This window comes from Takifugu flavidus, chromosome 20 (assembly GCF_003711565.1).
Source record: "Takifugu flavidus isolate HTHZ2018 chromosome 20, ASM371156v2, whole genome shotgun sequence".
Lineage (NCBI taxonomy): Eukaryota > Metazoa > Chordata > Actinopteri > Tetraodontiformes > Tetraodontidae > Takifugu > Takifugu flavidus.
The window spans coordinates 11,966,460-11,990,014 of NC_079539.1; the positions used below are offsets into that span (position 1 = coordinate 11,966,460).

The 23,555-nt window shown below is 43.5% G+C and overlaps 1 protein-coding gene and 1 long non-coding RNA gene across 3 annotated transcripts; one reads left to right on the plus strand and one right to left on the minus strand.

Annotated features, from left to right (window-relative positions):
* Positions 1-10,701: 10,701 nt before the first annotated feature.
* On the minus strand, positions 10,702-11,186 carry LOC130517348 (uncharacterized). Its single transcript, XR_008947704.1, has 2 exons — positions 11,127-11,186; positions 10,702-10,937 (listed from the first exon to the last, which is right to left on the minus strand). It is a non-coding gene; the product is annotated as an uncharacterized LOC130517348 (long non-coding RNA).
* A 2,309-nt stretch (positions 11,187-13,495) lies between these two features.
* Positions 13,496-20,688, plus strand: spp1 (secreted phosphoprotein 1). 2 transcript variants are annotated; one of them, XM_057019561.1, is made up of 8 exons: positions 13,496-13,735; positions 15,769-15,840; positions 15,951-15,992; positions 16,064-16,114; positions 16,284-16,328; positions 16,406-16,522; positions 19,178-19,504; positions 19,777-20,688. In XM_057019561.1, exons 2-8 carry the CDS (start codon positions 15,787-15,789, stop codon positions 20,140-20,142), a joined length of 1,002 nt encoding a protein of 333 aa, XP_056875541.1. In that variant the 5' UTR covers positions 13,496-13,735; positions 15,769-15,786; the 3' UTR covers positions 20,143-20,688. The 2 variants fall into 2 exon arrangements, with proteins under 2 accessions (XP_056875541.1, XP_056875540.1); XM_057019560.1 differs by having other exon boundaries at positions 13,498-13,735; positions 19,178-19,510.
* The last annotated feature ends 2,867 nt before the right edge of the window (positions 20,689-23,555 follow it).

A 23,555-nucleotide genomic window follows, 5' to 3' on the forward strand; every position in this document is an offset into this window, starting at 1 on the left:
GTCCCATTGGACCCGCCCGGAGCTATAGCCCCCCTTGCTTCAAACACTAATCCTTTTTTGGGCCCCTCTCCATCGGGAGCCCAGTACAGAAATTACCACATGCAGGACAACACTGTGCAGATGTACCCATTGATCCAGGTTGCAAATCCACAAGCCGGTGTGCAGGGTCAAGATCCTACTATCTTGGTGTATAGAACCTGGACTCCAGAAGACTGTAAAAAAGCTTGTGATGACATAACCTTGCCCCAAATGGACGTAGAGTTGTGCATCCAAGACATAAGACAGTTACTAAGAAGTTATCATACTAACGGTACTGAAACCCAGCAAGTCCTCATGTGCGTTAATGGCAAGAAATGGGGCACTGTTAGAGGAGATTGGGTCCCAGTGGATCCAGCCACTCAACAACCATGGCAGCCTGACAGCCAAGAACTAAATGACAGACTTGACAGACTGTACGAGCGCATGCGAACTACTTTTACCAGACGAGCTGACTACAGCGCCATTACGGCCACAAGACAAAAGACTGACGAAGGTTTTGAAGACTATAGCATGAGAATGAAAGATGTGTTCCGGAAGAATAGTGGAATTCCGTATGCGGAAGATCCAGAAGGTCCCTACCAACAGCAGTTAAAGCAAGCTATACATGGGGGATCAAAATCAGAGATAAAAACCTGGGTAGAGAGACAGTTAGTTGATTTCGGAATTTGTAACCTAGGCCGCTATGAACAACATGCTATGCATGCTGAAAGACAATGCCAAAAGAGTAAGAATCAGTTAACAGGCATGTTTTTCAATGCCAATCCTTTCCCAAGCCGAGGCCGAGGGCGTGGGCGAGGCCGAGGCGGAAGGGGAGGAGGAGGCAATTCCCGTGAAAATGATCAGTGTCATTATTGTAAAAATTATGGACACTGGGAACGTGATTGCAGAAGAAACAACGTGACCAGAGATATAATAGAGGATGGCAGCAAGGTTCTAATACACCTCAACAATGACTAGAACTGGAGAAAGATGTCACAAAAATTAAAACAAATCAGGGCACAAAATTTGATCAATTTGAAAAAGATGACCTAGAAGATGTTTTAGATTTAGAAACCATCTTCCTGTTTGCTGAAGGCAAACCAGAAATACAACTGACCGTGTTAGGCAATTCTTTAACATTTTTAGTAGACACGGGCGCAGGTAAATCAGTAATTAGAGATCCAATAGCCCTAAAGCCAACTTCTACACAGATTTTTGTGAGATCAGCAAATGGTGTCGTAACTAAAGAAAGAATGTCAGTTCCTGTAGATGTTTGTGACCCTGTAAGTGGAATCACACTTAAAGCCCCTTTCGTGATCTCCACCACATGTCCCGTAAATCTATTAGGAAGAGATCTTATCTCTCAGCTTCAGTTGATGATTCGTACCACAGCCAAAGGAATGTGGTCTGTAGATAGAATGGTTAATCTGTGGGTAAGGGAAGGAGAGACGTGCAGTAAATACTGGTCACTCAACATTCCTGAAAAGCAGCCCCCTCCATTCTCTGACCCAATCACTATGTTATATGGTAAAGCTCTGTCATACTTACAGCCTGAAGCCCAGCTCCACAATCAAACTGACCTGCATGTAACCATGCACGTGGAGCGCATTGGTGAGATCTGTAAATCAGACTCACACGACACATCAAGCTATGCAGAGAAGTTTGCTAAACTTAAAGATCCACAAATGATTGTAATTATGCACCTATATGTGTGTGGTCAGACAGCTGTCTGCACGGCAGGAAGCCTTTCCGCCGAAGCAGCAGCGCTATTCAAAGTGTCAGGTTCTGTACCACATGTTTCTATTGCTAAACCGCTTAAGAAAAGATGGCAAGACTTGGGAAGTGACGTAAAACACTGGAGCAGCCTGCCCTATAGGCCTAAGGGTGAGGTTGATTTTAATGATCAGTTCCAGGTGTGGCGTATTCCCCTTAAAACATGGTTGCTGACACATCCAGCAACGCACCTCACAGACCAGAGTTCATGAGAAGAAGACATCTTCCTCACGCAGGAGGAAGAGGAGAAGCTGAAAGAGCTTCCCCCTGAATTATGGTCGGAAGGACCTGCAGATGTAGGTCTTATAAAAGGAGCAGAACCTGTAAAAATAATTCCTAAATCAGATTATAGACCATTTCAGAGACAATATCCCCTTAAGACTGATGCACAGGAGGGTATTGTTCCGATATTTAACTCACTGCTTAAAGCAGGAGTCATCAGAGAGTGTCCTGAGTCTCCTGTAAATACACCCCTATTTCCAGTAAGGAAGTCACCACCATCTACCGGCTGGCGGATGGTGCAGGACCTGCAAGCTGTAAACGCTGCAGTGGTCCCTAGGTCTCCCTTAGTCGCAGATCCATACACTCTGCTGAATGACTTAAACCCTGAACATCAGTGGTACACAGTGATAGATGTATCCAATGCATTTTTCTCTGTACCAGTACATCCAGACAGCCAGTTTTGGTTTGCATTTACGTTTCAAGGACGGAGATACCTGGACAAGGTTACCTCAGGGCTACTGTGAGAGTCCCACAATCTTCTCTCAAGTAATGATGTCATCATTAGCTAAGTTTAAACCTCCGTGTGGAAGTCAAATCCTCGTCTACGTGGATGACATCCTCATGGCATCAAAAACAGAGGCAGATTGTTGGTCAGACACGCTAGCATTGCTGCACTGGCTAGCCTCTCAAGGCCATAAATTAAGCAAAAGCAAACTGCAACTGGTGAAGCAGGAAGTGGTTTATCTGGGCCATGTTTTGACACATAATGGAAGCTATTCTTGAGTCGAGGAAAACAGCAGTACTTGATGCTCCAAAACCAAAAACAAAGAAGCAGATGATGTCATTCTTAGGACTAGTGAATTTTTGCAGATCATGGATCTTAGATTATGCGAAAATAACTGCCCCTTTACAAGCATTGATGTATGATAATCCCTTAGCAATGACTGATGTGTTAACATGGACCCCTGAAACTGAAGAAGCATTTGTGTACATAAAACAGGCCCTTGTAAAGCTGCCAGACTATCAGAAGCCTTTTGAGCAGGTCGTGGATTGCAAGGGTGACTTTATGACTTCAGTTTTATTGCAGAAGCACGGAGATAAGAGGCAGCCAGTGGCCTACTACTCCCACAAGCTAGATCCCGTAGCTTGTGCACTCCCGCCATGCGTTAAAGCAGTGGTGGCAGCGTCTGAGGCAGTAAAAGCCTCCGCAGGAGTGGTGCTATATCATGAGCTAACTTTGCTAGTTCCACATGCAGTGTCAATACTGCTGCTACAAAGTAAGATAGCGTTCCTGTCGCCCGCACGTCATCTTTCCTGCATGGCAGTGTTGCTGTCTCAGCCGAATCTGACGATTCGTCGCTGCACAACCTTAAACCCAGCGACGCTGCTACCCACCGCAGAAGAGGGACACCAGCACAACTGCCTGGATGAGGTCTCCATTACGGTCCTGCCGCGACCAGATCTTAGTGATGTCGCGTTGACTACAGGACGGATACTCTTTGTGGATGGATCATCGAGAAAGGATGACTGTGGACGCACTAGAACTGCTGCTATGCAGTAGTCACAGCAACTGAGGTGGTGGAGGCGAAACCACTTCCCTCCTCCTATTCTGCTCAAGCTGCAGAACTTGTCGCACTCACACGTGAATTAAGCAAAGGACAAGATGTTACCATCTACACAGATAGTCAATATGCATTTTCCACGTTGTTTGTGTTTGCTCAACAATGGAATTTAAGAGGGATGAAAACTTCGACGGGCAAACCGGTCATGCATGCAGAACTGTTAAAAAAGTTATTAGCTGCAGTACAGCAGCCACGTAAAATAGCTGTATGTAAATGCACCACACACTAACAACACAGACGCAGTTTCACAAGGCAATGCCTTTGCTGACAAAGCCGCAAAGGCTGCAGCAAATAACAACACACTTCTTGATAATGGTGAGGAAGAATCATTTAGCCTAGAACCTGCAGATAATGATATTCTGAAAGAAATGCAACAAAGTGCTCCAGAAAAGGAAAAGGCCACGTGGAAGAAGCGAGGAGCCAAACTGGATGATAAAGGACTATTAACCATAGGAAACAAACCAATCCTTCCCCGGAATATGCATAAATGGGCAGCATTAGTGAGCCATGGGCCATGCCATGTCTCAACAGGAGGGATGGTACAGATGGTTAATGAACATTATTACACTATAGGACTTCATACATACTGATATTTTTTTTGTTCACAATGTGTTATTTGTGTAAAACACAGCCCACAGGGAGCCCTTAAGGCCCCTGCAGGCACTACACCATTGCCAAATCATCCATTTCACACAGTTTTTCTAGATTTTATTCAGCTAACACCATGTGAAGGTAAACAATATTGTCTAGTAGTGTTAGATGGATTTACTAGGTGGGTGGAAATTTTCCCCACAGCAAAAGCAGATGCACTGACAGTGGCAAAAGTCCTATGTAGAGAATCATTCCCAGGTTTGGCATCCCGAAGGTCATCTGGAGCGACAATGGAAGCCATTTTGTAAATGAGGTAGTGAAAACTGTAGGAGTAACTTTGGAAATTGATTTGAAGAATCACTGCGCATACCACCCTCAGAGTGCAGGGTTGGTTGAAAGAGTCAACGGTACTATTAAGAACAGACTGAAGAAGTGTATGGACGAGACAGGAAAGAACTGGATGTTTTGTCTCGACCTGGTGAAATTATGGATGCACATAACACCACACAAGAAACAAGGCATCACACCTTTTGAAGCATTATATGGGCGGCCTTATTGCCTACCATACTTTGCAACAACAAATGAGTTAGAACATGTTGAGGAAACAATAGCAGATTATCTGAAAAAAGTGTTACTCAACCGAAGTGTGAATACTGTAAATGTTCTGCCTAGTCCTGTGTCTTCCACAGATTCCACCCCCCAGGAACCCATTCAACCGGGCGACTACGTGTGGGTGAAGAAGTTTGTGCGGAAGAGGTGGAACACGCCTAGATGGGAAGGTCCTTATCAAGTACAGCTGACCACAAAGACTGCAGTTCGAGTGGACGGGAAACTGTCGTGGATACACCTTTCCCATTGTAAGAAACAGAAAATTCTTCCAGGTGAAGGCGAGGGAGCAGTGGCGGACTCTCCGTAAACGGCTGACGGCCTGTATAGGTCCAGCAACGGCTGAATCCCGTCGGAACCTGTGAAGAAGCTCTAAAAGGAAATGAAGTTGTTCTTCCTAATTGTGGTGAGTGCTGTGACGGCAGGACTCGTGAGTTTTGGCCTTTGGAACTTCCGACAGGAGGGAGGTAATCAGGGACAGAAAGAGGCTAGTACCTCTTGTCCGGGGTTGCATTGGCCGGCTCGTGGGATCAGTTGTTACTAGTACTTTGCTGCAGGTGGAAGAACAATCTCTACTGGATGACGATGAAGAGGAATCGGAAGAAGAATGGATCAATGTAATACAAGATGTAAAAGAAATGTTCAAGATGTCTTAAGCTGTATACATGTTGAATTCTGAGTGTAAGAAATGTGTTTCTAGGAAAATGACGTAATGCATTGAAATTTCATGAAAATGTAAGATGTAATACTGATGATGAAAATCTAGACGCATTTAACGATAAGCAGGAGGGAAATGTGAGAAGGATTATTGTTATTGTTGTTATTAGTATTATCTTTAAATGCTAATGTATGTAGACTTTGAGTGTTTGAGGAATGTTGATAGGAAAGGAAGAACATGAGAGTGTCGTAAAAGTGCTGAAGCTGCTTACTATCAAGCTCAGCACTCAGATGTATCCTGTTGGTCAGGATTAGAGAAGTTTGTAAAGATGTCAGAAGACAATGAATTACGATATCCTGTTTAGACACCCATTCTGTTTGCACCAATAAAAGAGGTGAGCGAGCAGCAGACGGACGGAGTTGACAGAGGAAGCTTGAACTGCTGCTCGGCTCCCCCTTTGCAAAGGACTCCAGTTGTTTGCGTGGTTACTCTGAGTCTAGTGAACGAACAGCGCGGGTGATCAAAACTTCATCCTCACAAAGTCAAACTCGTTTCCGGTGAGGGTTGGTCTCTGCCAGGGCTGCCCTTTGTCACCGATTCTGTTCGTGACTTTTATGGACAGAATTGCTAGGTGCAGTCATGGTGTTCAGGGGGTCCGGTTTTGTGACCTCAGGATCGGGTCTCTGCTCTTTGGAGATGATGTAGTCCTGTTGGCATGATCGGCCCGTGACCTCCAACGATCACTGGATCGGTTCGCCACCGCGTGTGAAGCGGCTGGGATGAAAATCAGCACCTCCAAATCCAAGGCCATGGTTCTCAACCGGAAAAAGGTGGAGTGCCTTCTCCAGGTCAAGGAGGAAATCCTGCCCCAAGTGGAGGAGTTCAAGTACCTCGGGGTCTTGTTCCTGAGTGAGGGAAGAATGGAGCAGGAGATCGACAGGCGGATCGGTGCCGCGTCCGCAGTAATGCGGACACTGCACCACATTGTAGTGAAGAGAGAGCTGAGCCAAAAGGCGAAGCTCTCGATTTACTGGTCGATCTTCGTTCCCACCCTCACCTATAGTCATGAGCGTTGGGTAATGACCGAAAGAACAAGATCATGGGTACAAGCGGCCGAAATGAGTTTCCTCTGTAGGGTGGCTGGGCTCTCCCTTAGAGATAGGGTGAGACGCTCTGCCATCCGGGAGGAGCTCGGAGTAGAGCCGCTGCTCCTCCGCGTTGAGAGGAGCCAGATGAGATGGCTTGGGCATCTAGTTAGGATGCCCCCTGGACGCCTCCCTGGTGAGGTTCTCAGGGCATGTCCCTCCGGTAGGAGGCCCCGGGAAGACCCAGGACACGTTGGAGAGACTATGTCTCTTGACTGGTCTGGGAACGCCTGGGGATCCCCCTGGACGAGCTGGAAGACGTAGCTGGGTAAAGGGAAGTCTCGGCTTCTCTTCTTGGGCTGCTGCCTCGCGACCCGACCCCGGATAAGCGGTAGAGGATGGATGGATGGATGGAAGTTTCATCAGTAAATACCCTCACTGGCTCTTTATTAGGTCCACCATGCTCGTAAAAGGTTAGACCCCATTTTGCCTTCACAACTGCCTTAATTCTCCTCTTCCACCACATCCTTAAGGTGATCTACTGGAGTGAGATCTGTTGACTTTAGAGGCAACTGGAGTACAGTCAACCCATTGTCCTGGTCCAGAAACCAGTTCAAGATGATCTGAGCTGTGTGACAGGGTGCATCATCCTGCTGGAAGTAGCCATCAGAAGATGGTCCACTGTGGTCACAAAGGGATGGAGATGGTCAGCAGCAACACTCAGGGAGGCTGCAGCATTTAACCAAGGTACTGAGGGGCCCAAAGAGTGCCAAGAAATATCCCACACCATTACACCAGCAGCACCAGCCTGAACCTTTGATACCAGACAGGATGGATCCAGGCTTTTATGTTATTTACACCAAATTCTGAAACAACCAACTGAAGGTTGCAGCTGAAATAGACTTATCGGACCAGGAAATGTGGTGTCCTGCTGCTGTAGCCCAGCTCCTTCAAGGTTCAAGGTTAAAAGATAGCATTCTCCACTCCTTAGTTGTAAACAGTGGTTATCTAAGTTACTGCTGCAATACTACCATCTAAACCTGTCTGCCCATCTGATCTCTCACATCCACAAGGCACTTTTATCCACAAAACTGCATCTCCCGATATTTCCTCTTTTTGGACTATTCTCTGTAAACCCTGATGGTTTAGAGATGGTTGTGGGTTAAATTCAACTAGCTCAGCAGGTTCTAAAATATTCAAGCCAGCCTGTTTTGCATTAACAACCAGCCACCTTCTAAGTCACAAGCCAAAATTCAATGAGTTGCATTCAACTCCTGGCCAACTTGTGATTGGCTGACTGCTTTCTGCATAGTGTAAAGAGGAATCTAAATGATTCCTTACTGGACAAAAATACTCCCAATCACAACAACATTCCTCACTATGAACAGGCAGCTTCTCCACTGCTGCCCTTCTGGCACAACTAAACTGTTCCCAGTAAAATGTATTTTTGTTAATTCTGTTCCACTTTTGACTTAGGTTTGTTACCAACTTCTGGTTTGGGTTTGTTTTGAGTTACAGGGCTCATCCACTCATCTACAACTAAACCTTTTCACAGGAGACTTCTGAAACACAACATTGTTTCTCTTTATGTAGCCCAACTAAATTGGAGTGCAACACTTTTATCAACTGGCCTAACAACCACAACAAAGGTGGATGGATGAGGGTGAATAGCTTTCAGGGCAGGTCCTGTCTATCCTGGATGAGTCTGCCTCCCACAACATTCATCAGAAATAAGCAACAGCTGACAGAAATGGATCAAAATCTTGTTTCCACAGTCACTAATCTTGTTTCCACAGTTACTATTCTGCACACAGGATGTTTAACTGCAGCTAAACATGTTAATCATGAAACCATATGAATGATTTCCAGGTTAGCAATTTATATTCTATTGGTATTCTGTTAAACATAGTATAAATAATAATGCACATCAATCATAGAAGGGAAAATACATCTCAAGGTGTAATCAATGAAACAACTGGAACCATTTATTTTCACTTTGTGTTCTTTGATGCTTTTATGTCATTTCATATGCTGGGTGAACCCTGCAGTGTGAAGCCCTCCAGGAAGCAAACTTGAATCATGTCATCGGAATTTAAAAAAAGAATCACTATTGTTTATGTGTGTGTGTGTTTATTTGTGTATGTGTGTGTGTGCGTGTGTGTGTGTGTGTGTAGTGCACATACAACACCTACAATGACAACTGTGTCGTTCCATGGAAACTTTTTGCTCTTTCCAGGAAGTGACACTCTGTAAACTAACTAGATACAGGAAGTCGGTGGCAGCCAAGTCATACTGGAAAATGACTGACTGTGCGTGTGTGTGTGTATGTTTGTGATTGTGTTTCCCAAAGGCTCTGACAAAATGTACACCAGTAACTGTTTGGTGTTATGAAGTCTCTAAACCAGTTGTTGTGATCTCAGGGTAAAAAAAAATTATAGTGTTATTTATGAAACATGCAATTAATCATTTAACAATTAATAGAAGTTTGATATTGTTGGCTTCCAGAGCTTTGCATGTACCATATTTGCTAAGATAGAAAATAAAGCAGCAAAGCCATAACTTCCTGCTTCCTCTCTTAAACTGACTGGTACAACGATAGGATAACCAAGTCAAATGTTAATTGTATTGATGGCTTTTCTGCCCCCCATGCTTCTCCTGTCTTGAGCCACAGTCACCTCCAGGCTCTCTCTGCCGCTTTGGTGGTTTTGCTGATGGATTTTCTCTTCTTCTCTCCATCGATGCCCATCCTACTGGAAGCTCTGAAAAGTCATTGGGCTACGAAGCCCCTGATTCTGTCCTCTACTGGGAGAAATCTTGCCCTCCTATCAGGTTCATTGGCAAATGCCAATGAGGCCTTCTTACTTGGTGAGTTTCCTTCCAAAGGGCTCTTCAAAACAATCGTCCCAAGGGACCACTAGCTCCAATGGAACAACAGGTCTGGTGGACTCAGCCAGGACAACGATATCTGATCTGGGTGTCACAGTTTGGTTGGGGAACTTGAGTGGCTGCTCAGGGTTCAATAAGAGCTGCCAAGATGCCAGCAGATGTTTTTGCACCTGGTTTTGACTGCAACCCCGCCTTGATGAAGGTAATGGTTTGCTTGGAGGGGTGGAAAGGCTTCGCCAACGTACAGCAATGGCTTCAGCAATGCCTTCAGGACAGGATCATGTCTCTGCGTACGCTTTCCTTCTTTCAGTAACTTAGGTTAACTAATCAGAATGTGCTAGGGTTACACACCTGTGGGAAAGTGGATGTGCGGGTATCTACACTTTTCCCCACACCTCTAGGTTTGATGGGCTGAGATCAACATTATATACACCCTGGATGAGGAGTTTCATCTGCTGTGGCTCAGCCTTACACAGGTCACATTCCTCTCGATCGGATAGTACCCTTCCGTCCAAGCACCCCGTTGCCTCATTCCCACCATTCTGGAAGACCTCATCTCCTGAGACATTTCTCTCATCACCCCTCCTTTCCCCCGGTGATGGCAGGGGGAAGGAAGAGTGCCAGAAATTAACCCATTCAAGACTGACCTTGGTAGCCCTTGACCTTTCTTCCAAGTTCTCAAATATTGATCTTGGCACGTTATAGAGGAGTGGCCCCAAGATCTTGGTAAGGAAGCCATGTTGGTACAGTCATGCTTTAAACATCCATGGCAGGTCTGACTGGTCTATTAATTTTACCTCTTTTTTTTTACCACATCCACTGGCAGTAATTAACCTGGTTTTGCCAGTCAGTAAGCAATGCTTCAATGACATTCCACAAGCACCTAAATGGTAAATGGTGACTGGGTCTTACATCAAATCAAATCAATCTTTATGTCACACTCTGCTCCAGCCCATGGACTCAGTTCTTTTCCACTGCCCTGCTCGCACCACACCCTCTGATCACCACACCTGCTCCCAGTCACTGATCACACACCTGCCCTCACTCATCAATCAGTTCACCTACCAGTATATATTCTCCAGCCTCACACACACTCAGTGCCAGATTGTCTCTGCTATGTGTGGCGGGGTGGGGAGAGCTGGAACGGTCAATGACAACGCCACCTGGGGAATTTCACCCCAGGAATTAACCGGAAACAGGCACGCGCAGATATGGTTCGGTTCCAGAGGCAGAGACAGGATTGAGGGTTAGGCAGTACAATTTTATTAAATCCAACTCAACACCAAAATAACTCAGCTGTACAAAAGTCAAACGAAAGGGGGTGGACAGGGCTGGGGCCCCACCGGCAGGTGAAACTCAATTAGGGGAGATAAACAAACTAAAAACACCCGTGCTACTACAAACAAAACTACACACGAGAGGTGTGATAAAAACGCCCTCCACCAGGGGTTGGGTCCCCGCCGTGGCCCGCAGCACCTGTCCAAAGAAAAGAGGACAATTAAATTTACAATGATAAACAATCAGATGCGACGAGCGCACACGCACACCTCACACAGACAAGCGAATAAATGGCGACCAGGTCGTCCAAAAGAAAACAACGTCAACCAAGACACAAAAAGCAACAAAAGCAACAAAAGTAAATGTAAATTGATACAATTTACATACTGTTAAGAGTCTAAAATTGAAAGTAATAGCTCCGTGGTCGCCTCGGCGGCACCACTATGTTAGTTGCTGTTAATAGAAACTCCTTACTAGAGCTATTTTGAGCTTACTTCACTCCTTCACACTTCTTCATTTTTGGGTTCTTTTTTCTTGTTTTGTCCTAACTTGAGGTGTCACTATAATATAACTGCTCTTGGATCAGAAAGTGTATTTTTCTGTAGTTTAAGATAGTGAGTGTACAGTTAAACACATAAAAATCAGAATTCATCAAGACGGTGAGATCTTTGGATTTCAGACAAACATTCTCTGGGTTCCTTGGTTTTTGCAGTACTTTTTGTTTCTGCAGGAGAATGATGCCGTCATGTGACTGAGACTAATTGTATGTTTGAGGCCCAAAAACCTCATCAATCTGTCAGAGTCCAACATGTCTGAGCAGTCAGAGGATTGGCTGCACTATATGCAAGATTCAAGACTGATCATCAGTGACATGGTGCAAGGGAACGTTAATTAGTGGTAAATTAAAGCGTTGTCAACTTTGAGGTGTCACTGAAGGAATTATTACTGCCAAAAATGTCTGAGATGTATGGAAATCAACTTCTACGTGGCCCTGCCTTTCAGTTTGACTGGTTGTGCATCATAAATCTTGTGCAGCACATGAGTCAGACATCCTCAGGCATTTAACTGTCCAACTGTCAGGATCTTGTCTCGATGCATTTAAAATGTGGGAATAGGTTATGTGGGGAATGTCAGTGGAAATGGACCCATATGAACCCCTTTAGTTTTTACAGGAAATCAAAAACTACAGAATTTTTCATTAAATCAACTTCATACTAAAAACAGATTCAGATTCAGATTTCTTTATTTGTCCCACCACGGGAAACTTACAGTGCACCAGCAGCAAAAACATGCAGAGGAAAAAAAATGAAATAAGAATATAAAATATATATATATAATATATTATACTGTATATATATTTATATATAATATATAATATAATATTTATAACAATCCAAGATAAATAGATAGCTACATCAAGTATAAATAGATACATTAAGTAAATTAATAATGCAAATGAATAGGAGCCAAATCACTGCCGTGGTACCTTTGAGCAAGGTAACGAATACGCAAATGCTCACTTAGGGTCCTGTGGCGAGCTGGTGGCCCATCCAAGGGTGAGCAATGTATTTGCTCATATGTGTCCCCTCCCCGTGACCCCGAAAGGTAAAAAGCTGAACAAATAACTAAATGAGCTGAAGTGCTCTGGTTGTCAGAGGCAGAAGCACGACCCACAACCTCAGAGATGAACTCGTTCCAGGATGAGAAGAACTCAGGCCAACAGGAATGAGCAGGGAGCAGCAAAGACTTGGTCAAACAGAAGAATGAGCAGGACGGAAGTAGGACAGGAAACCGGTCCAAAGAATATCACCGGAGAAAGCATGGATGAGCATGAGCACACAAATAACCTGGCACGCACAACTGATTAACATGGTGCAGGCTGTGACACTGGTTTGTGACGTTTATGTTCTTCACATTAACACCACAAGCTTTTATATGAATTTATTTTTTTTAAAATCTGGTATCATTGTGGTCTTTAGATTAATCCGATGATCCTATAGATGAATTTTCCCGCCTCGGATCAGATTCCTCATTCCTTGTTATCTTGAGAGGTTTTGACCACTGTAAGATGCTGTTGTGACTGTAAATGCACATTACATCACATATGTAGACAAATCTAGAGATGAGGCAACTGTAAACCATTTAGTGTTGCGCAGGAGTGATATGGTGGAGAAGCAGATCTGCTAAACATAGAGCATAAAACTGGAAGGTGAGAATTATTCATCTCACACAACAAAATGTGTGGCGTCAAAATACACGAAAAGTGCTTTACCATGGAAGCAACGTTAATCCACACATGTACATTTAGCTGAGTATGGTATGCAGGGTGCACAAGTGAACACACGAGAGAGAAAAAGTGGGTCTGTCTTCAAATTATAATTGTTAACACAGACAGACAAAAACATGTCTCTCCCCTCCTTTCACACTTTAAGACAAATCAGTCTGGATTTGCAGACACATTCTCAATTATCCCAAGAGACCTCAGTCAGATGACTTGAATCCCAGTCATCCCACTCGCCGCCATGTTCTGCTTTTTTCCTGGAACTCGTTACTACTTGTTCTCAAATTAACTCAACAGCCAGCATGTGTGTTTTGATTTAGAGGCAAAGAAATACACACACATGCATCAGTCTTGGCTGGAAATCTTTATCCATGTCTTTGCCTGTGCAGTGTGTGTGAGTGACTGTGACTGTGACTGTGACTGTGCATTTGCCCCCACCCCAGGACAGCAGCAACCACAGGAAGAGTGGGAGAGAGGAAAGTGGGGCCACAGGAGCGGTTAACCACATTACATCACAGACTCCCAGCTGATTGGCTGCTGCTGAAGTCTGGAGGCTTCATAAGCCGACCAAGGAGCCGATCTTTCAGCATCATCATCATCATCATTACTGAGTGGACCAGCAATATCCAAGAAACCCAAGGAGTTAAAACCCAAGGGAGAGTTCACATCCATCACTTTCTGCAGACCTGCTGATATTCTGGAGCTGGAAAACAAGGTCAGAAATACAGGAATGTAATGACAGATGTGCTACATGTGCTGGGGTTTGGTGTTCGCATTCGTTTAAATTGCTTCAATAAATTAAATGAGATCGAACTTATGCAGAAACTTCTAACAGCCTGCTTTTGTGTATCTGAAACTGGAAAATGAAATGAGTTATTTGTTACCATAACATTTTTATTTCACAGTGACCTTGGATGTTCTACAGAAACAGTTTCCAGCACGAAAATCTGCTCATATTAGAAAGGCCAAAGAAATAAGGCCTGTTACACCTCATCAAATGGACTTTATCCCAGTACAACTGGGATGGAGTTCTGATAGAGGCTCTAAGAGAATAAATTCTGCAAAGTTTCTAGTAGAAATATTCAAACCAGCAGCCTGCAGCAGATTAATGCATATGTGAGGTTTGTCTTACAGCTTATATATTTTTAGCCAGTTTAAAAGAAATCAAAAGTCCAATTATTTAAATGCTGACAGCATCATTTGCTTCCCACAAGATTTCCACCTGCCTTTGAGTTGATTTTGCTTCATTTCCATATTGAATCTTTGTTGAATCTAAATTGTGGCAAAACCCAGATGACAGCTTAAAGATACAGTATACCAAAGAATCTCCATAGTTTATTGGAGTTAATTATGAGTTCTTTTTTTAAAGCTTTGTGGGGGCAGAACACTGCCTCTGATTGGCTGGAAGGGAAGAAGAGTCTGAATTTCATTTGCAGATTTGTGTCAGCGTCAGGAATCTGTCTGGATGGGTCACATGGCTGGAAAGACTAACTTCTACCTACACACACACACACACACACACACACACACACACACATACACACCTAAACGAGATTGCTTGTTTTTGCTTGTTCAGGACTGTGACTGTGAATCTGAAGTCAAACCAAAGTGCATCTAAACTGTTAATTTCTGCTATCTTGTGTAAATAGAACAACAATAAAGTAGGAAAAATATCATTCTCATCAAATAACATACAAACCTGGGCATAAATCTAATTCAGTCAGTAGATTTTTTGTTTGTTTCTGATTTAAATATTTTTGAAAACCCTGAAAATGAAACCATAAAAATGACATTTGAAAAATCTGTTTAGAGAGTGTAATTAATTCCACTCAGTCAACTGTAGATTAAATTAATATATTTCCCTTTTACACATTTAACCTTTATACTGTTGCTTTGCAATTATGGGGGTTTAGGTCTTTGAATCCTTAAAAATATGACACTCTATAAATCCCACATCTGTTCTCATTTAGACTGATGTACTAAAATCAGAATAAGCATCTTCATAGGAGTAATGTTTCAGCTCTGCTGTGGTTTTCCAGTAATAACCTGCTGAATTACACAGTATAAGGAGAGTCCATCATTAAAGAGAGGAGCAGACTCGGAGGCGAGTTGAGTCCTCCCACTGCAAGAACAGAAAAAGAAAACATTCCAAGATGAGGTAAAAATACATTGAAACATCTGTTTTGAGCCTGATAAAAACAAAAATAACATGAAAATGCCATGTGATCATCGTTCACTAATGTCACAATATTATTCAAAGCTCATTACCTGATTAATCTGAGAGCAAAGTCATACAGATATTACTACATGTGACCACCAGGGGACAGTGAAGGTGCGTTGGATCTTTGTTATTTTTCAATCTGACTATAGAATTTAAATCATCAGCAAGAAAAACGTAATATAGTGTCTTAAATGAACTTCAAACCTGACAAAAAGTTGTTGAGGAAACACCAAACTATGAGATTTTCTCAAACTCCAATAATAACTGTGTTATAGCACACAGTCCTGAAGCAGAGCAGAACCACTCGTTTATGTCTGTAATTAAGGCTTGAATGACTTCCTGTGACATACCATAGTCTCTAAACGCACCACAGACCTGTGATCATGGAGCCTCCATTTTAAGGAGGGAATTTGACCAAAGCAAAGAGTATTTTAGAAAAAGTATGAACTTTTCACAAAATGAGTTTGCCTTGTTCTTGTAGGGATTAAACTAACTTCAGGAAATATGTGTCTGTTTTTTACATACAGACACACCAAGCTGTGAAAATGAGAGTGGCCCTTGTTTTTCTTCTGCTCTTCGCCACAGTCTTCTGTCGGCCGGTCAGTCCTTTATCTCGGTCGCATCATGTATCTTGTATTCAGTGACATTTACACTGTGTTATTTAGGCTTTCTCACATTAATCTGCTGTGCACAAATATTTGTCCTGTAGGCAAGAAAAGTATCAGACAGTTCAGAGAGCGCTGAGGAAGTGGTGAGTATGAGGTGGGGGGGGGGGAGCGAGAGAGAGAAATTCCTATTTGCTGTTAATGACCTTCTCCACAGAAGCGACGGCCTGCAGTTTCAGGCAGTATCAACAGTGCAAAACCTCTGCAGGTAAAATATTCCAATAGTCCTTCTTTTCATAGACTTTCTGGATTTTTCCTTTCATTTATTGCCTACAGCACCACCACAACAATGTGTCTACTCCAGTTATTACATTGCAAAGATAAGATATTGAACTGGCATAACAGAGTTTTGACACACACACATTTTTGAATCCTAGAATGTGGCAGCTGCAGATGAGAGCACAGAGACGGAAGAAGATGAGGTGAGAGCTGTCAAGTATGTTTATAGGGTGTCCTGCAGATCTGCTGTGTTTGTAACTGTTTGTGGTTTTGGCGGCAGGTAGTGGCACAGGCTCCCGAAGAGGCCAAATCTGACATGACAGACACCTTCTCTTCGGCTGCACCATCTGTCGACAGCAATGGCAGTGAGGGCAGCGATGAGGATGATGATGAGAGTGTGAGTCAAACCACAGAAAACACTGACTGATTTACTGATACATTTGTGTGTGTTGCCGTGGATTCAGAACATTTTTTTCAATGTCACCAGGAATCTTTCTAGTAATTTGGCTAATTTTATTAGACCCAAAGTGACCTGACAATCCAGGGTCCAGACCAGGATGCAGAGTTGTAGTCTTATACACCTCTCTGCTGCTTCCATAGAACCCTCATCCACCTACAATAACATATTTAACACTATAGAGGTAGTCTCTGTTCCACGATTAAAAGTTCACCAAGCACAGAACAGGGGAGCAGTCAATCACCATAATCTTATTAAAATTAATAATAAAGCACAAGGTGGAGAAACTAATATCACAATTAAGTGTGGACTGTTAAATATTAGATCTATTTTGTGTAAATACCTGTTAGTACACGACCTGATAGCGGATCATCACATTGATTTATTTTGTCTTACTAACCTGGCTTCAGGAGGAGTATGTGAGCTTAAATGAATCTACTCCTCCTACCCATCTTAATTATCATATTCCTCGTGTTACTGGTCAAGGAGGGGGAGTGGCAGCAATCTATCACTCCAAGTTATTAATTAATCCTAGACAAAAACATGGCAGTTCATTTGAAAGCCTGACTCTTGGCATCACCCATCTGAACTGGAAGGCAGAAAAGCCACTTCTGTTTGTAGTTGTATATCGGCCCCCTGCTGGGCCACATTCAGAGTTCCTGTCTGAGTTCTCTGATTTCTTATCTGACTTGGTCCTTAGAACAGACAAAGTCATTATCATTGGAGACTTTAATATCCATGTAGACGTTGTAAATGACATCTTTAGAAATGGCTTCATTTCATTAATTGAGTCGGTTGGTTTCCTCCAGCAGATAACCAGATATGCTGGTTCTGCTGGATCTCAGTGCTGCTTTTGATACAGTTGATCACAGCATCCTGTTACAGAGACTGGAACATGTGATTGGGATTAAAGGGACAGCACTAGACTGGTTTAGATCATATTTATCCAATAGATACCAGTTTGCTCATGTCCATGGTGTTCCCTCCTCATACAGTAGGGTTAGCCATGGAGTTCCTCAAGGTTCTGTACTTGGACCAATCTCTTCACCTTGTACATGCTTCCCTTAGGGAACATTATTCGGCAGCATGGGATAAATTTTCATTGTTATGCTGATGACACTCAGCTTTATTTATCCATGAAATCAGAGGAGACAGAGAAAATAGTGAAGCTCCAGACCTGTCTTAAAGACATAAAGTCCTGGATGTCTTCAAATTTCCAGGAAAAACTGAGGTCATGGTGGTTGGTCCTGAACCTCTCAGGGATAGATTAGATCATATGATCACTCTAGATGGTATCTCATTAACATCTAGTCTCTCTGTGAGGAATCTAGGAGTAACTTTTGATCAAAATCTCTCCTTCAACTCACACATTAAATTAGTCTCTAGAAGTGCCTTTTTTCACCTGAGGAACATCACAAAGATTAGGAAGCTACTGACGCGGCATGATGCTGAAAAGTGAATTCATGCTTTTGGTACTTCCAGGCTGGACTATTGTAATTCTTTATTATCAGGGTGTCCAAACAACTCTTTAAGAAGCCTCCAGTTGATCCAAAATGCTGCAGCCAGAGTTCTGACAGATATTGACAAAAGAGATCACAAAACTCCTATAATGGCGTCTCTTCATTGGCTGCCCGTTAAATTTAGAATAATTTTTAAAACCCTTCTTTTGACCTACAAGGTCCTCAGAGGCCTAGCTCCATCCTACCTGGAGGAGCTAGTGACACCTTATCAGCCCAATAGACCACTCTGCTCTCAGACTGCTGGTCTACTTGTGGTTCCCAGAGTTTCTAGGAGTAGAATGGGGGGCCAAGCATTTAGCTACTAGGCCCCCCTGCTATGGAACCAGTTCCCTGTCCAGGTACGGGAGGCTGACTCCATCGCTACTTTTAAGATCAGACTACCTCTTTGAAAAAGCTTATTGTTACTAATTCTGTAGTTCCAGTTACTATTATAGACAGACACATTACCATACTTAGGGGGTCGTCTAATTATTAGGTCACATCTTAGCTATGCTGTTATAGGCCAAGGCTGCCGGGGTCCGGAAACATGATCACCTGACAGGCCTCTGTCACCCCACTGGGTCATGGTTTCCTCTCCTCTCCTTTCCTCTCCTTTCCTCCTCCTCATCAAGCAGACTAGTTATGCTGATTTCTGTGTAGTTTTTCTGCTTCTCTCCCCCCTCCCCTCTATTCATTTACAGGTATCGCCGCCTTCGGAGCTGCATGATGACCTCCGGCCCTGCTGACCCACTGTATAGTGGATTTCTGTGTGTGTTTCTGTGCCTCTCCTCTCCTCTCCTCTCCTCTCTCCTCTCCTCTCCTCTCCTCTCTCCTCTCCTCTCTCTCCTCTCCTCTCCTCTCCATCAGCAGAAGGGTCCCCCTACATGAGCCTGGTGCTGCTCAAGGTTTCTTCCTGTTAAAGGGAGTTTTTCCTTGCCACTGTTTCTTGTCTGGGGTTAGGCCCTGGGATTCTGGAAAGCGCCTTGAAACAATTTTGATTGTATAAGACGCTATATAAATAAAGATTGATTGATTGCTTGCTTGATTGATTGATTGATTGATTGATTGATTGATTGATTGATTGATTGATTCTAAGGAGGATGAAGATGATTCCGACAGCTCAGACTCGGATGAGCCCTCCACACCAGCTCCTACCACAGCCAGCCCTGAAGTCTTCACAGAGGAACCCGTGACTGAAACCACACAGGAGCCCATCCTCCCCACCATAGTCACAGATAACGGACGTGGAGACAGCATGGGAGGCTACCCTGACGACTACAAGTCCATCCTCTACATTGAGGATAAGTCCTATCACAAGGTTTCTGGACCATACAAGCCCTACGAGTATGTTGACGCAGAAAAGAAGACGAGCTATGACATGAACCATGGCAATGAGGTGGAGAAGTCAATGCAGGTATACAAGGTACAGGTCAGTGTAAGTTGATGCGTTTCCTCCACTTTAAAAATGTAATAATTTAGCTCACTATATTGTAATATATTGTAACCATGGCCACATTTGTAGTGGCTACTAGTAGCAGCACTACTGTTACTACTTTTACACAAATAAAAAAAACAACACTGAACTTCCAGAAGAATGATCTTTCAAGTCATAAGTTCATCTCTAGCTTTACTTTGTTCTTCCTGCTTTGGCAAATGTTAAAGTAGGAATTGAACTATTTTCTCTGACACTTCCAGACTCTTCAGGTCCAGTCTGATCTCCTGGAAGAGGATACAAGCACCCCTGAGATGGACAACCAGGGCATGGACATCTCCTCGAGCATCTCTCAGGACCAGGGCCCCTTGCCTGAGGAAGGAGATAGCGCGAGCAACAATGAGAGTGGCAGCTCCAGCAACCCAGATGAAGAGGAGAATGAGGCAAGCAGCAGTTCTGTTAGTGACAGCAGCAGCAGCAGCCATAACTCAGAGCCTGAGGAGAGCAGTGAGGAGTCCACCGCTGACAGCACCTCAGACGAGAGCAACAGCACTCAGAGTGATTCTGATGAGGATGGAGCTGGACTGGATAAAACCACTGATGTGCCAGCACTCCTCACTGCTAAATAAACCCCGAGCATTCCATTTCCCCCCCCTAAGGTCCACAGAGGGACAGCGAATTATGGATCAGAGGATGCACAGAAATATGCTATTCTATTTAAGTAAAAGGCCTTTAAAATACATCCACTAATAGTCCCATGGTTGATCTCCATTAAAACAAATGTTTAACCATGTACATGATGTTTTATAAGAGTTTAACTCTGCTGATACCTGCGCCAGGAGCTTGGTGCCCTAATGACAGACGTTCAGGGGCAGAAATAAAAGTCCTGACATCTGCACCAGCTCAACCCTGCATTTAAACAATAACCATCAACATCTGTATGGTGTCGGCACTTCTACCAGAGGAAATGATAGAAATATGGCTTATTTGGCTTAGCTCTGTCACTCATGCTCACGCTCACACACACACACACACACACACACACACACACACACACACACACACACACACAGCCTTATTTATGTGTAGTTGTCTTGACTACATGTCTGTCCAGTGGTGTTTACTGCAATGTATCATACTGTACCCTTAAAAAATAAAGTTTTTTTCCATAATAATGCAGCTGTGTGTGCATGTCTGTGTGCATGTGTCTGTGTGTGTGTGTGTGTGTGTGTGTGTGTGTGTGTGTGTATGTGAGAGCTGTTCAGTGACTCAGACATTATTGATTTAAAGCTCTGGTTAATATCTATTATGTAAATGTAATTAAGACAACATTCCTGTCTGTCTGCCTGTCTGTCTGTAATCATATCTCACCATCTACCCTGCTGGCATGTGTGAACAGGATGAACTCACCACATTTTGTCTTGTTAGCAACCGCTCGACCTTCATTGGCACCACATCTGAGCTGAGCTTCTTTATTAAAGACTTAGAGGATGACCGAACTGTGTGATTGCTACACTTTCATGCGTCAGAGCCATTTATTGTGTCCAGGTATAGACAGGAAGGCGCCGATCAATACGTAGATCCACCCAGGAGCTTGATCATGGAGCAGTCATTAAGTATGAAAAAAATTTGAAGGCTCTTCAATTGATGTTTTAAATAATTAATGAAACTTCACATCAAATCAGTGTAATTGAATTTTATGGTCGAGACGTTAAGGAATCACATTATTTTCAACTACTAGCTACCTCTTTGAAAAGGCTTATTGTTACTAATTCTGTAGTTCCAGTTACTATCAAAGATAGACAAATTATTATACTTAGGGGGTCGTCTAATCATTAGGTTAACATCTTAGCTGTGCTGTTATAGGCCAAGGCTGCCGGGGTCCGGAAACATGATCACCTGACAGGCCTCTGTCACCCCCCCCACTGGGTCATGGTTTCCTCTCCTCTCCTCTCCTTTCCTCTCCTTTCCTCCTCCTCATCAAGCAGACTAGTTATGCTGATTCCTGTGTAGTTTTTCTGCTCCCCCCCCCCACTATTCATTTACAGGTATCGCCACCTTCGGAGCTGTATGATGACCTCCGGCCCCGCTGACCCGTTTGTATAGTGTATTTTTGTGTGTGTTTCTGTGCCTCTCCTCTCCTCTCCTCTCCTCTCCTCTCCTCTCCTCTCCTCTCCTCCCTCTCCTCTCCCCCTCCTTTTCCTCTCCTTCTCCTTCTCCTTCTCCCTCTCCTCTCCTCTCCTCTCCCTCCTCTCCTCTCCTCTCCTCTCCTCTCCTCTCCTCTCCTCTCCTCTCCCCCTCCTTTTCCTTCTCCTTCTCCTTCTCCTTCTCCTTCTCCTTCTCTCCTCTCCTCTCCTCTCCTCTCCTCTCCTCTCCTCTCCTCTCCTCTCCTCTCCTCTCCTCTCCTCTCCTCTCCTCTCTCTTTACCCAGCCGGCCATCAGCAGGAGGGTCCCCCTACATGAGTCCTGCTCAAGGTTTCTTCCTGTTAAAGGGGAGTTTTTCCTTGCCACTGTTACCTGTCTGGGGTTAGGCCCTGGGATTCTGGAAAGCGCCTTGAAACAATTTTGATTGTATAAGATGCTATATAAATAAAGATTGATTTGATTTGATTTGATTTGACTAGCTCCACCGTCCACCATCCAATCAAGGAGTCAGTAGGGCTTCCACATCCAGATTGTCAGCTACAAAGGTGTGGGATCACCAATGTCTGACCTTACTAAACCTAAAAGGCTGGCTGTGTTATGATTCCCAAAAACTGGATCCGTGTGCCCTTGACATATGGAGGAGGCTGAAACCTAAGAAGAATTTGTAGTTCAATGCCCAATTTGCTCATTTCTCCTGGACTGAATGTGAGTTGCAGTAACAGCTTCAGCCACTAACTTGCTTTCAGCTCCTTTAAAGCATTTCAACATGTAAACACCAACTATCAAACCTGGGACTTTTGCAATAGTAGCTGAGTCACACCACGAATGGTCTCTCTCTCTCTCTCTCTCTCTCTCTCTCTCTCTCTCTCTCTCTCTCTCACTCTCTCTCTCTCTCTCTCTGTGTTTTGTCTTAAATACTTTACAACACAAGTGTATCATTACATCCCGGAAACCCCATGGAACATATAATTGTAGAATTTATTTTCTCCAGATGTTGGAAGTGGCTTTTTTTCCTGCCAAAGTTCCTTATTGAAGTCCAAATGTGACACCCTGTGAAGGCCTGGCTTAAATGCTTCATGCCGTTGTTGCACAGTGCGGCCTGTGCGTTACCTCAACAGGCAACATACATTGTAATAATCACACTGCGCCTCAAGGTAGCGCTAAGTTAAGCATAAGGACAACTTTAAACGTCAGCCCAGGGGTGGTGTGGCGGCGCAGTGGCTAGCACTGATATCTCCAAAAGCAGCCACATCTTTTTTTCCAGGCCAAAAAGTTTTTAAAATAATCAAACTATTGTCTATTTTTAACTGAAACATGTTTCTCTTATTTAAATTTCGGTTTCATATTTTGATGCAAATTTTGAAGGGTTATAAATCCCAGCCTCACGTCAAAATGTGACCTACCTACATTTGTCCACAATACAAAATGTATGTCTCAAAATTAGGGAGTGAAAATTGCAAACTGATCACTTTTTAATGCTGATCCGTGCAGGTCACCTGACTGCTCGCAGTGGGCTTCTCAAAATAAAACTTTCCTTTCATTCTCAGTGGAAAAGTGCATTAGTTTCAGATATGTAGGACATAAAAAAGCTGTTTCAATGATATTTCTAGCCAGAAATATACAGTACATTACATTTTTTTCAATTCTTTTATTTGATCTGGAATCTTTTATGTCTGCCGTTGTAATGTTGGTTGCTAAGGATGCTGCCAAAGGTAAAACCAAGTGGCATGTATGTTATTGTATTTATTCATTACAATGTATAGTTATCTGAGCTGTGATACATGATATATGTATATATTTTTTCTTTTCTATTCTTTTCTGACAACCCCAGAAATGATTACTTGCTTCCTCCAGAAAACCCAAACAGAGATTCTACCTTTTTATTAAAAAGCCGATC